This window comes from Cardiocondyla obscurior, linkage group LG01 (assembly GCF_019399895.1).
Source record: "Cardiocondyla obscurior isolate alpha-2009 linkage group LG01, Cobs3.1, whole genome shotgun sequence".
Taxonomy (NCBI): domain Eukaryota; kingdom Metazoa; phylum Arthropoda; class Insecta; order Hymenoptera; family Formicidae; genus Cardiocondyla; species Cardiocondyla obscurior.
In genome coordinates this window covers 13,616,208-13,630,502 of record NC_091864.1, presented here as the reverse complement: position 1 = coordinate 13,630,502, position 14,295 = coordinate 13,616,208, and the positions used below count along the sequence as shown (strand labels likewise).

The 14,295-nt window shown below is 39.5% G+C and overlaps 3 protein-coding genes across 5 annotated transcripts in view; 2 read left to right on the top strand and 1 right to left on the bottom strand.

Annotated features, from left to right (window-relative positions):
• Positions 1 to 13: 13 nt before the first annotated feature.
• LOC139104133 (soluble lamin-associated protein of 75 kDa-like) lies at positions 14 to 1,773 on the top strand. 2 transcript variants are annotated; one of them, XM_070659395.1, is made up of 4 exons: positions 14 to 116; positions 339 to 700; positions 770 to 946; positions 1,017 to 1,773. In XM_070659395.1, the coding sequence occupies exons 1-4, from the start codon at positions 103 to 105 to the stop codon at positions 1,136 to 1,138; spliced, it is 675 nt and encodes a 224-aa protein (XP_070515496.1). In that variant the 5' UTR covers positions 14 to 102; the 3' UTR covers positions 1,139 to 1,773. The 2 variants fall into 2 exon arrangements, with proteins under 2 accessions (XP_070515496.1, XP_070515487.1); XM_070659386.1 differs by having other exon boundaries at positions 25 to 251.
• Rb (adaptor related protein complex 3 subunit ruby) lies at positions 1,133 to 5,595 on the bottom strand. Its single transcript, XM_070659244.1, has 10 exons — positions 5,322 to 5,595; positions 5,025 to 5,100; positions 4,381 to 4,962; positions 4,012 to 4,308; positions 3,629 to 3,896; positions 2,833 to 3,540; positions 2,461 to 2,760; positions 2,110 to 2,381; positions 1,657 to 2,021; positions 1,133 to 1,567 (listed from the first exon to the last, which is right to left on the bottom strand). Exons 1-10 carry the CDS (start codon positions 5,456 to 5,458, stop codon positions 1,420 to 1,422), a joined length of 3,153 nt encoding a protein of 1,050 aa, XP_070515345.1. The 5' UTR covers positions 5,459 to 5,595; the 3' UTR covers positions 1,133 to 1,419.
• Positions 5,596 to 5,713: 118 nt separating this feature from the next.
• The window catches only part of Tpst (tyrosylprotein sulfotransferase), a 71,090-nt gene continuing 62,508 nt past the window's right edge, over positions 5,714 to 14,295 (top strand). For both annotated transcript variants that reach the window (XM_070659352.1, XM_070659347.1), the window contains exons 1-2: positions 5,714 to 5,826; positions 5,915 to 6,477. The gene's annotated coding sequence lies outside the window, so the exon portion shown is untranslated. The remainder of the gene's footprint in view (positions 5,827 to 5,914; positions 6,478 to 14,295) is intronic.

Here is a 14,295-nt window from a genome sequence, read left to right as displayed (position 1 = left end):
ATTATTCTTATCAGTTAATAAGGTGCACTTTTTCACAGAGCGATCTAAAACAAGCATTTTTTCTCTTATCACGACGTGTTATCCGCGTTCTGTCCGCTCGAGATGATATGTTCGAGGTTATTTGTTTTCTATCGAATTTGTGTCACTCGGTTTATGATTCCGTTTTCCGATTAGTTTGTCGCGTGATCAATATTAAAACTGATCGATTACGTAATGATCTTTCAGTTGTGCTTGTTCCTCAATTTTCGCTTGTAAAATATAAGCTTACACTTGCTATTCGCACTTCTATATGAGAGAAATATTTTTATATAAAATATATTAACGCGATCAATTTATAGATGCAGACGATATGTACAAACGAAATCGGTCCGACTCGATCTACCGAGCTTGAACATTCAGGGCGATGTCTGTCGTATAGACTGCGTCGACGGTGATCATTTTGTGGCAGTAACGTTAAACGATGAGGTAATCGACGTTGACAGAGTTTACTACGATCGACTTGACGATGAATGGCGGGAGGTCCAAACGAATCGTGATAAGGTGCTCTTTTATGTACTAAGTCAAATCGTCTATCCAGACTTTGATACGCCACAGCCCGACAAGCTCGAGTCGTTGTATGCTTTAGTGGATGAGTTCGATGTCGTGTTTCTAAGGTGGCAAGGAGGCAAGGCGATCGGGTTTTACACTGTTAAACCTACAGGTAATTACATAATGTTAAGAAATATTCCGGAAAAAAATATAGGTATAAAATTCTTAATTATTCAATAAGGTACGGAAGTATTTTCAACGAAAGAGAGATACGTGATGCCTGTGGTAGATACGGCGTACATTCGTTCGGAGTATAGGAATCAAGGTTTCGGTACAGGAATCCTCCTCGACGTGATCACTCGCTTTCCGAACGAGGACATTGGTTTTTCTAAGCCGATCTCCAACGGGATGTTGAAAAGTGAGTATCCAGATCCAGCGATGTAACGTGTTTATAATGATATACACGTGGAAATTTTGTTTTCTTACAGTATTGAAGACGTTCCTGATGAGTCGCAAGGAGTACCGGTTACATTTCTGGGAGGTAGCGGACTGCGATATCAGTGGATCTCAGCAATTGGTATGGTGTAGCTTGAAAAGAGCAGCCTTATGACAAAAAGCAGTTAGAATTTATTATAAAAGCCATCACAGTGGCATAACAGGATGTTGTATTGTATATAATACTTATATATGCTTATTTATACATTTGCACATCTTAATAAATGCATATACATATATACATACATTATACGCATATACGTATATATATGAAATTTTAATGGAATAGATTATTTTAAAAAATTTACCATTACGTAACGAAGAAAGGAGTATTCAAATTGCCTCATAAACGTAGGAATCGGTATTATTTATTCCCGTAATTAGTATATATCCGCTTTATTTTAAATTACTTTTAAATTCGTTCAACAAAATTGATCCTATAACCATTTTTTCACAATTTACGCAAACTTCCAGTTGTTCGGCGTCAATGAATTTTATTGTCACCAGTACCAACGATTTAGATGCTAAAGTATTAGCGGCAAACCTGTCAACAATTGTAATGCTTAGTTTTTAAACTTAATTAAAAGATATTTAATTGTGAAAATATAACTGTGAAATCAATGCACGTCTTACCTCATAATCTCATCCTCGTTGGATACTCTTGCAACATTTGCAGTTTCGAACACTTTTTGAGAAAGAGCATTTTTATTCCCTGAATACGGTATTTTCGCTATATGCTCGTTCATTCCTTTTAATTTGCTTTTTTCAGTGTTAAACATGCTTTCAGGTAAAGTTACAGATCTTATTATCTCTCCAATCGGTGGTTTGATACTAACCGGACATGAATGTTTTTCATCATTAATTGTAAAATCGATGTTGAAGTTTGCCGATTGAGTAGAATCATTGAAATTAACACCCAACGTCGAAGATAACGAGGCATTTGGTTCGAAAGACGATATTTGTGTAAAATCATGGATAAACATACCCTTTTGCAAATTCTGAAAATAAATAAAATAAATAAAATACAGATAAAATATATTATATATTAATAACATTTATATGTTACGTACATGAAACGTTACTTACTTTATTTCCTATTTGTATCTCCTTAATGACATCGTTGCTTTCATTAGAGAACGTTAACTCAATACTAACCAAATTCGAGCTAACTAAATGCTGCGATCTTGTGTATCTATATTCAATTTTTAAACCATGCCCTGTAATACTATTTAACAAAATAGTTTTTTGTAATGGAACATACGATGTCGATACTTCTCGGACACCGTCTGTAACTATTGAATTAATTGGAGTAAGAAAACCACCCAAACTAGGCGTCATTACAGGAGTCATTGGAACAACTGTGAAAAAAATATAATAAATGCATTAATTAATAAATGCTAATGTTTTTATCAATTAATTTTTTGTCAATTAACTAACCGTCATCGAGATCCAATAGCAGATCAAAGTTACTTTTTGGCTTTTCTTTTACTTCTTGCTTGATAACTTTCGGCTTTTCTTCTTCATTTTCCTGAGTTTCGCTCTCTTCTTCTTCTTCCTCATCTTCAGAATCTGATTCTTCATCACTCGACGATTCGCTTTCGGAATCATCGGATTTAGTTTCATTTTTCTTTCCGCTGCCCATTTCGGATTTATCCGAATCACTTGTATATTCTGAAGAATCGCTATCTTCATTTGAAGATTCGCTAGACGAAGAATCAGATGACTGATTATCTGAGTCTGAAATTTTAAAGCATTTTAAGTATATAGTACATGTATAAATATTGATTGTCGAACATAAAAGTTAATTACCTTCAGCGGGAGTGCTTTCCTCGTCACTGTAGAATGGTTTCTCCTTTTCTTTTTTCTTTTTCTCCTTTTCTCTTCTATTATGACGTTCTTCTTTGAGTTCTTGAGCGGTGGATGGCGCGACGTCTCGCACAGATGGATCTTGTGTAACTTCTGGAAAAGGCGGTAAAGGACGGTATCCCACACATGGCATATCCAGATAGTGAGATAAAGTGCCTAATTGATACTCTGATTCTTTAAATCTGGACGTTAAGGTCGGCGCCGGTTTCGGCGCAAGAAAAATTTTTTTCGCAAACTGTGAAAGCATTTTTGTGTCCCCTTCTTCTTCGAAGATAAAATGCCGTAGAAAACGCGCACGGTCTCTAATGTCATAATTTTGATCGTATTTGGCAAGCTGAAAGACATATTGACAAAACGGTTTTGTTTGTGAGGGGTTGTTCAAACACAATTTTACAGCTAAGTTCAAAGTTTGCAGTTTCACAATATCTTGTTCGTTCACGAAACTTTTCGCCATTTTTCGAAGTACGTCTGGTGCTATTTTAGGAACTCTGTCGGAGTATTCGCCTAGAAGCCACAGAATAGATGCTCTAGCTTGTGGAACAGTTATAAAATCCATTAATTTTGCCATGTGAGCGATGATATCTTTATGCTCATTCGGTTGCGTTTGGAGGAGATTTTTTATCACCACAACACTTTCCGCCACAATAGCCTCTGTGGAAAAATAAGTCAGCATATTTAATATGATGTACTATATAATATGAAGCCTAATACATTATACAATTTTGCAATAAAAATTTACCATCTCTATTACTCAGTAATGATACCAGCCCGTTAAGACACATGTCAGTCACTTCTTTAATATTACTTGCACATCTGCCGATTGCCTGAATGCTGGCACCGACAAATTCTTTGTCACTGCTGGAGATGTATGTTTGAAATTCTCTCAATATTACACTAATGCTGGTTTCAGTCACCAAGTTCGTTAATATATCAAGTTTCAGAAGTTTTATGTGAGTAGGATCGGAAGTTCGTACAAAGAACGATTTCAAGAAAGGTTCAAACATTCCCTGTTAAATACAAAAAGTATATTAAAGTATATTAAGTATTATATTAAAAATATACTATATATATTATGTAAATAAATTATATTATTGTAAATGAATTCTTTAATGTCATACTCACCTTTCTCGTTATCGATATGCTAGCGATACAATGAAGTACAATACTTTGTACTTCTCTATGGCCCCTTAACAATCTTATTAGTGCTTTTGCAGCGATCATAACTTCACTTCTGGGCGCTGCATGATGGTATAATTGAGCAACTGCCATTACTACAGATGCATTTCGACTTTGTAATAAAGGTTTTGTGTTCCTCAATAATAAACGATGGTCAGGATCTAATGTAAATTTCGGTTTTTTTGTATTAGAAGAATCGGAATCCGAGTCGTAAAATGGCCGATTATCATCTTCTTCTAAACTCTGTAATTATTTAATTTATTATGTTAGCTAGAATTATTTCTCTCTATGCATTTTTTAGTAATATAAACTTACGTCTATATTTGGATTAACAAATTGTGTTCTAGCATATCTAGTGAGTGTGTTAACAATAACCACTTGGCCCCATTCTTCAACGTCTACTAACAAATTGCACAATTTTCTATAATTTTTGTGGATAAGGTCTATTCTTTCTGGACATACTTCTTCAAAAGCCATTACTGCTGAACCTACCACCAAAGTGGTTTTGTCAGAAAGCAGTTTTTCTAGTACACTTATCAATTCTTCCTTCTGCTCATGATCCAATGAGTATAATTTAGGAATAGCGTGAGCAGCAGTTTTGCGTACATACGGCGACATATCACTGGCTGAGTCTTTAATGGCCAACATTACTATTGGTACTATCATGGAAACCCGTATACTGGACAATACCCTTAAAGCACTTGCTCTTATTAGTTGATTAGGATCTTTTAAAGCCCTTTGAAACGTTGATATAGATAGAAGTGCTAGATCTTGCTGATCTTCTGCATAACGAACTAAGTAGACATACACCAACTTTTTTACTTCAATGTTTTTAGATACTACATTTTTTACAACAGCCGGAAACATATCAGATGCATCTTTTCCTTTTGCTATCATCTAAAGAAAAGATCCAATTATTACAAATATTACTTTCTAATAGATCTTAATTATGTAATTACCCCAATTATACGTTTCATTGCTTCCAACTTAAGTCCATCTTTATTACTGTCCAGCATCTCTTTAAGATCATCATGTCTGAAACATACGTTTTTATGAAAATGTTCATTTACATAATTAAATATGTTTCCACTATGTACAATCAGCTAGCAATAATACATAGACAACAAAACATTAATTAAATATTCATAACAGGTTTTATGTTTTAAGTTAGCTTTTAACTGTCATCCAGCATTTAACGAAACAATTAATTGTGCAAATAAAAAAAAAGCTACGCAAATCACTTCTAAATTAATTACTTCTTGTAATCGGAGTGAAATAATCCGCTCATGAAGGAAGAGATTTCCATATCGAAAATATCCGCATCTGGAGTCGGTGGTCTTTCGACGCTGTAGGAGCCACCATTGTTGGACATACTCGCGGCTGCCGTCAACATTATTTTGTTTTATCTCACGATAATCTTTCGAAATGGGGATACCAAGTATCCCGATAATTATTCGCAATCAGGACACTTAGATCTTTGACAGACGTTCTCAATGGGCAGCCATATTGTTTTACGCTTCCACATCACAAAAGTGCAGTTGCACGGTCGCAGTTAGAAACTCACAATTTAGTCGTAGTGGTCGCAGTCGCACCTCCGGGTACACAAGAGAGTTGTTTAGAACCGTAGATTTTTACATCGGCAACTGATAAAGTACTTCAGTGACAAGCTTTTCATAGTGAAAAACAAATTCTGTATTGAGTCCGCATTATACTCAATGTTTATTTTTTATCGGAACCTCGGCAGAAACTTTATATTCGAAGGTACATAATATTATTAAGTAATTAAGAAGTAACTGCGCTACAAGAAAGAGATACACATCCTAATCGCATAATGTTTATTACTTTTCAGAAATCCTCTACTTCGAATTACTTAAAATAGTTGATTATTTTTTGTGGTTATTTTTCTCTCCCTTTTGCCTTTTTATTCGCGCGGGTGGAATAGCGTCGACGATGGCCAACAATTGGCGTCGTGGTTTGCGTATGCGCCGCCAGATGGTGGGAACGTCGCACCCACCATCCACCCCGTCTAGCGCCTCGTTGTCGGTGACGTCGGTGTCGGGCGGCCAGTAGCAGCTGACCGATGGGGGCGTTCGGATGGACTTACACCTTACTCCGCTTCGCAGTCCTCGCGTTTGTGCGCGCGGTGTAATCTCATCACTTCTGTGGTGAAGTTTGTCGATCATTTGCGCCGATCGACACGCGTCGCGTGTGATCCGAGACGCTGAAACCGGCGCCGCGCAGAGCGAGGACGTCAGCGAGGAATCCACGCCGCATCCTCTACATCGATTGCGAAACTAGTGAAAGGCGCGCACGCCACGCGGAACGAAGACGACGTTGGACGACGGCGAAGCTGCGGCTGGCGACGGTCACCACGGGTCACGGCTGGAGCTGCCACGGTCAACGGAACGTCAGGTAAGCGGTACAACTTCACTCCGTTGTCCTTCCGTCGACCGATCGCGTCCATCGTTATCTCTCTTTCATTCCTTGCACGATCGCCGGCGACTCTCGATCTTTGCGGGAAGCAATCGTCGTCATATTACCTCGGAAAGTTTCGAGTAACACACGTCGTTCTATTCCTACGTGTGCTTCGCCAACGCGGCATGTACGATCGCATGACGCTCCACTCGCGAGTCCGTCGCCGCGACGTGATGGCACGGTTGTTTTGTCCAAGTTTTCGTTTTCCCTCGTGGGAAACAACGATGCGTGCGTGCGACAGATCAGTGTGCGCGTACGAGACTTTCGCGTTCTCGGGACGTTCGAGGTGACTGACACCTGATGCGTCGATGACCGGTGCCATGCGTGGAAACGTACGTAGCTTCTGCCCGCCGAATGGCGTCCGTAACCTGCGTTCAAAGACGAATTCCTGAAGTACGAGATGGATCGCGCGTCGCGCTTATTTTTGCCCGGCAACAAAATCTCGACGCGCGACAATCTCCATCTTACGTAAGCGCGCGCGTCCTTTTTTTCCGCGCGCGAAAGGAGTGGAGGAGAAAAGAAGACGCGCGATCTGGAGAAAGCATCAGATGGCGTCGCGTCCTTCCGGGAAGGACGACTCGCGCGACTTCCTGATAACCGCGGGGCGTCGCCGATCGGTGAGACGCGTATTCGCGAGAAATCATCCCGGGAACGTATTTTCGCAAGCCCGTACGTTTCACTTAATGGATTTGTAGATAAACAATTAAAATTGCACTTCTCGCTGTTTATAAATCTTTTGTATTGAAATATACATATATGTATTTGTATATTTCAACGACGGGTGGGTGAAGCGCGTAGTCGCCGTGCACTGCGATTTTAAATTCTAACGTTTATCTCTCGAAATTTTAAATTCTAACGGGCGTGTCCTGGAAAATACGCTGCATATGGCTTGTCAGTTATTGTAAATGCGCGGCCTCGTATATAAAAGCTCCAATGTCGAGCGCAACATTTAAATATTTTAAATGACGCGTACTTGCGAACGTAAAATAATATCATTAATACGATTGAAGTACAACGATATTGAACATTTATATCTTCTCGTTAGCTTTTTTTGCTGGATCTTTTTACATATAACCATCAATAATAATTATCAGTTTTTAAATATCACGCCAAGTAATTTATATGTATTTTTCATTCACGCTCCGAATTTTGAGACTCTATTTTCGAGATTGTTATTCGCGCGTAGTTTTTATCAATTTTTATGGTAGGATTAAAAATCTCGGTTAATCACGCCCGCAAACGAAAAGGATCATTAATAAGTGAGAATAATTGAAACGTAAGAAATATTTACAGTTTTATTTCTTTGCTTATCAGAATTGATCGTGGCTTAATTGAAACGTCGTAGCAGTCTGTAATAGGGTTCTAAAACGCGAACGATTGTAAATGAAGATGCGAAACTTCCGCGAACGTTAAATTAAATATAATGAAACTTCATTATTCATCCAAATTGACTTTACTTTCGGAAGTTTGAGTTCAACGTTTAATCACAGGGATAAGTTGGCATTAAATATTATAATTGTAGCAAAAGGTGATGATTTTCTCGGAAGTTCTCTGACGGAATGAAAGAGAACGGTTGATAAAAAAATAATTAAAAATAAAATAAATGCAAATTTATTCAAGAATTCATAAGTAAAAGCTAAAAATTGCGATACGGAACATCCCGCGCGAACAAAATTTAATAATTGTAGGGCAAACTCTTCAGTTGATTTTGTAACGTTGCTAATTTCTGGCGAGAGAATTTTGGAATAAAGCTATTTTACGATATTACATTACCATTTTGCAAGTAATTTCATGCAGATATTTCGAGCATTTTAGACACTTCTGCAAACATTTGTTGAGCATATTCCAACATACCGTTGCAGGACCGATGTTAATCGATTGTAGTACGGGGAAAATGTTTACACATACGTTATCCGTTAATTTTTTACTGTAATTAGTGTAATTAATAATTGGTCAATTTTATCAGGGGTCACGAATTAAATTCCATTTTGTCGGAAAATAATACAATTGTTGCCGATAATTAACTTCATTATTTTAGTCATTAGAAATAGCTTTTAGCATTCTTCGCGCATGAAAAAATCTCAATCAAAAATCAAAACTATCTTTATCATTTAAACTTAAAAAGAGATACCTTCGTTTATCGTGTAGGAGGAGACGAATATACATATGTATAAATTACTGTTAGACCGGCGCTAGTGCATGCTCACAATTAAACGGATCAGTTCGCAGGAAATTAGATGTGCACTGTCGTGGAACTGCGGTTATTATCTGCGCGTTAGTTTATCTTTCCAATTTATCTCAATGGGCATTGGACGTCGCTGCGAAATAAAAGGACAGTGATCTGTTAGTCGGGGAATCAAGGATTTAATTGAAAGTACGTGTAACTTCGACTTATACGAGACAAAAGCTCGGTGACGCATCTTTCGCGGTGCCAAAGCAAAGTATCGTAAATTTATTCTCCACGCCGGGAAGTCGAGTTGCCTCCGCCGTTACAATTTCGCACGTCGTGTGAAGGACGCGGTCGAACCTCGGACGAAATAAATATACGCGGTACATAACCCAGCATACAAAACCACACACACACACACGTACACAAACCCCTATCAACACTGCGGTACAGTGTGTCAGTATCATACACGTAATACGGACTGGCGAGCGAAAACAATAGCGGTCAGTCTGGGAAAAGAAGTGAAATAATCCAAACGGAAAACCGCCAGTTTCCGCAGACTTATCAGAGCTGTATCTGTATCTTTGTATCTTCACCTGCGATTAGTCCGCAAAGGAAGCGCAATTACGAGGTGTATCTCATCTGATTACGGGTAACATGTAATTGCGTTTATTGCTCTTTATCGGAGTTCATCCGTTTTGCGAAACGAGGCTAGGTGCATTTTTTTTGCTCTCTTCCTTTTTCATTGCCTTTTTGCTACACGATGGGTTTTTTTTCCTCATTCTTTCTCTTTCTTTATTCTCTCTCTTCCGACGTCGTTTTCTCGCTCACATAGATTTTGTACACAAAATTTTAGTTTTGTAAAGATAATTTTCACTCTAAGGAAAACCATACGCTCGTCACTAAACAAGAAAATTCAATAATGCTTCTCATGTTTCGTGGAAAATGGAAATAAAAAACTTTCAAGGTTTTTAATGTCGTTGATATACATAGAATGTTCAATATATAAAAATTACATTTCCACATTTTCTTTTATTCGTCGACGATAAAAATAATTAACTGCATTTATATGTGTCGTGAAGAGCTTATCGCGATGAGCATGGAAATAATATTTTTTATTATTTCGATGCGTTCTACTTTAGCATGCGCGATTTTATAAACGCAATATAGATAAATTGTCTTTTTTTTTTTTTTTTATTACGCTCTGCCCCTTAAATATACGTTTATTTAAAAAGCCTTGTTATTTGATAAAATTTATGACTGCGCATATTTCAACTTTGCGTAACGTAATAATATCCGCGAAGCAGAACCGGTATAATTGGTAGGTCAATAACACCGAAATGTTATTATGGACACAACGATAATAATGAGTGCGCGTCTAGCTGGATACGTGAAACCTGCAAGCGTACGTAACTAATTGACCTATTTAATCGCGTACAACATATAAAACAAAAACGTTAAAACGAAATCTATCTGTGGCAATTCGGTGCCGCTTAAATAATCTGTATTTCGGAAATTGCATTGTGACGAGTGCAATTTATATATGTTGCCCTATCGCCGGGGAACAATTGCCGTAATATATTGCACGGGGAGTAGAGGATTCTCGTTCGTCTTACGTCTCGAAAAGTATACAATACGCTCGAGGTAAATGGGCGTTACTCGTTTTCCCTTATCCGCAGCCTCCGTTTATCATCGCGAGAGATTTCCGCTCGTCTCGTAATTAGCTTGATCAATCTCACCTGAGCGTTACCTGATAACGGCCGGTGCTGCGAGCGTTTCCTACGCCGGTCGAATAATCGTTGCGATCGTTCCGGGGTGATATAGGGAGATTGCTCCCGATACCAAGCGACGAGGCAAAATAGGCGACCTCGCCGGGTACGTTGGATACGGTAGCTGGCTATTTCGAATCGTTAACGGCGTATACGCGAAAACCCGCAGCGTCCTTGTTTCCGACGTTTGAACACGCGCCGCCCGCTTCATAAATCAAGACCGATCGTCGCCGACGTGGTGCACCGCTAACGTCGCGTATCTCCGCGCGACACGGTCCCCGTGTATTTTGCATTCGACACACGCGCACAGCACCCCGGGGTGCACCCGCGGGAGGGAAATGGCACCGCGGCATCTCGAAGACGAGTTCTCGGGAGAGCGAGTTCGTCGTGCAACTTGTTGCGGTGACGACGACATCGGCGGCCCGGGCGGATCGAACGTCAGGATTCGTCCTTACGTCACTCCGCCGAAGCCAGAGTCCCCGGCGGTATTCCAGTTTCGCGTTAACGATACCCGTCTGTCTGGATCTTACCTATGAAAGGAGCGGCGGAGAGATGAGATACCGTAGCTTCCGATTATCCGCGGCACAATGAGACGTCCATTATCTGCGCGGGCAGATAATGGTGCACCTGTTAGCCATTATCCGCGCGCGAGATACATCGCGCGTAAATGAAGACGTGAACGAGGCACTGAGCAACGTAACGAATGGCACAGGTATAATAGCGCGCCATCAACGCTATCAGCACTCGTATCCAGGAAATAAGAAAAAAAAAAAGAAATTTCTTGCGGTGAAAATTCGCTCGCTGACTAAACCTGATCGATTTTCGCATGCCTCGCTTCGACGCGGAGATAAAATTGTCGTCGGTCAATCGGTGGCGAGCGCGGTTCCCACGCGAATTATGTCTCGATTAGGGATCGATCGAGCCGAAATAATTCGCGAATTTGTGTGGCAAAGAGATGCACGGCGGGATCTCGACGTGAACCATCGAGTTCCGCGCGTATTCGCCGACGATCACTCATGTTAGTTTCTGTTTCCGATAGTTAAATTCGTCGGTGCTTGCCTTACGCACATGACGTAAATCACGGGGGCGCAATCTCGGTATCTTGTAATTTACGGGGTAAATGACCTCGTGCCCGCCGGTTGCGAGGTCGGGTATACAGGGTGATGTGAAAAGAGGGTTAGGAAAATTTTAAGGCTCTCAGCAACGCTCAGCTTAAGACGGAGAGTGACGGCGAGCGTGTTACACAATACTCCAAGGACAGGCGGTTTCCCGATGCTATTTTCACGGCAGGTGCACCGCCGTTGTTTTTCTTCGTTCCTTCTCGTAATTCCTTCCCAATTTTCCCTGGGGAGTGTTCTCCGTGATGTTTGAGAATTTTTTGCGCCCACGCGACAAACTATTTCTATTTATTCTTACGTCCGCATTATATCTGTTTATCAGCGATGAGTGACATAGCGTTAAGACACGGCCGCGCCTTCGTTAGGAGCACTAACGTAAATGAAAAAAGTTGGGGAAAATAATTTATATATATAAAAAAAAAATAGAAAACTTAGGTTTGACCTCGGCTCGCGCGCCTCGCAAATTGTACAGCTTGAAAATAGGTCGGTCTGATGGCTCTCTAACTAGCTTTTCCACCCCGATACTTTTATCGGGGGAAAAATTATTTTAGCTTCCAGTAACGAGTATTGTTCCATACGGGCTGAGCTACAATCGTAAACGCCAGATTAATCTTATAAATAGCTTTATAAACGGCAAATTTAATTTAATTTCACTGAAGTTAATTAAATTCGCTGAGACCTCTATCCTCTTATATTACTAATTTGGTTGAATTTAATTAACTTTCACAGCTGCAAGTTTTTTTTTTTTTCTTTTTTTTCTCCCTTTTATTTTCGAGTGACCGAAATTTAAATGAAAGAAACTGGCAACCGTTGCAAAATTTGCCGACGTTGCGCTGCAATAACACGCGAAGCATGCATCCCGTTTTCCGCGCTAAAATTCTTCGGAACATGCCTGCGGTCGTTAAGCTTGTTAATGAGTCGTCAACGAACGGTCACGATGTACGGCGCGTTTCTGTCAAATAGGTCATAGCGTTAAATGTACCGCTCGTCATGCGGAGGGCGGTCATGAAATATTCATCGCGTCGGCGGAATCGTGCTGTATTTATTTTTAAGCTCACCGTCGAGTTCCGCAAAAAAAAAAAAAATTCTCTGCCCACGTCATAATTCTACCCTCGAGAGGTAGAAAAATACCTCGAGTCCTTTTTTCCTTAACACTTGTTACATTGTTCCCGGCTATAGGTTTTCAGTTTAATGGAATTTATCTATGCTTACTTTTCTAGTTTATTTTAAAAATATATGCGTATATGAAGAGAAAGAACTGAGTGAGGTTCTTTACAGACTCGCAGCGAACATTTTGGTATTTAAGTTTTAATTAAAGTTCTGAATTAAATGTTTTGATCTGAAAAGCACAATTTATACAAATTTAATTAATTTTTATTGTAAATGTGCATTTATATAATCAAAGTATTTATATTAAATAAACAGTGGTATTTTTAAACGTCACGCGCAATATTCTGCAGCTTCAGTTATTCAGAATATATATATATGTATATGTATATTCGAAGAGCTCATCTCGTTTCATGATTTACAAAGCTTTTATAGCGATATAAAGAGCTTCACGACCTAATAATTTTACAGATAATTTCATTCTCTTTTTTTTCTTTGATGCGCGCAATTTAATGTTTGAATTGACGCAAATTATTATTGCTAGCCAGACCCGTCGGCTGCTGGCGGATTAGAGATACTCTCGAGGTAACGACAAAGCAGATACGAAATGCAATAATGTATAATTGCATTCGCGTTACTTAATTTGATTACATGTACAAGACGCGCGTGCCGCGAATCGCGCATCGAAACCAGTTTCCACTAGCGTAGTTTCCACTCCACTAATTTCCGCTCGAAAGTGTTCATGGTCACAGGAGAAATGTTGTCATACGTTGCGACAGGTATGACGTTATCTTGCGTAACGAAATTTACGCTTGAGAATCGATTTGCGAGCAATGACTCTCTAATCAACTCGGTCCTTTCTCAATTAAAAGCCGCCGTACGATTCTATTCTGTTCGGTTAATCATCATCCGAATAATCCTCTTTGGTTCATGACTCGTCGATTCGCGACCCACTTGTTTACCTCTTTGCTGCCTCGGATTAATAGACAAGCTTTCGGCGGGATAACGAACGGTCAGATTATGAGGCGTCTTATGTAACTCCGAGTAACCAAGAGTTTGTCCAACGTTAAAAACTTTTTTCCGAGGTAAACAGCCGCGTTTACGACATCTCGATAAAATGTGCAATCAAGATAAAAGCAGTGATGTGTGAAAAACTCGCGCAAATCTAGCTGGTGGTGTTTTACACACTCGTGTCGACAGATCCACGATTGAAAGGATACGTTCTCTCGGCGATTGATTGAAAGTAGAAAACTAGACAGGATTTTGCATATTTTGCGATAGAAAAGTCAGTAACGCCACCGGATTCTTGTTAATGGAAATTAGTACCAAATTATAAAAAAAAAAAAATAATAATAAAAAAGAGAAAACTAAAATAAGTAAATTTTTTATTGCCAAGTGTCGCATGCGATGTCGTTAAACGGAACTTGCAAAAGAACGAGCGCGAAACGTGTACGTTGATATTTCTCCGTGAAAATTACCAGTAGGCTGTCAGTTCGGTAGTAGAAAATATAAAGTGTCCGTTATTCGCGTAAATTCATTTTGCTTGACACTCGTCATAGAGCGAGTTTCAAAGCGTCGCGGACATTGCCGCGCC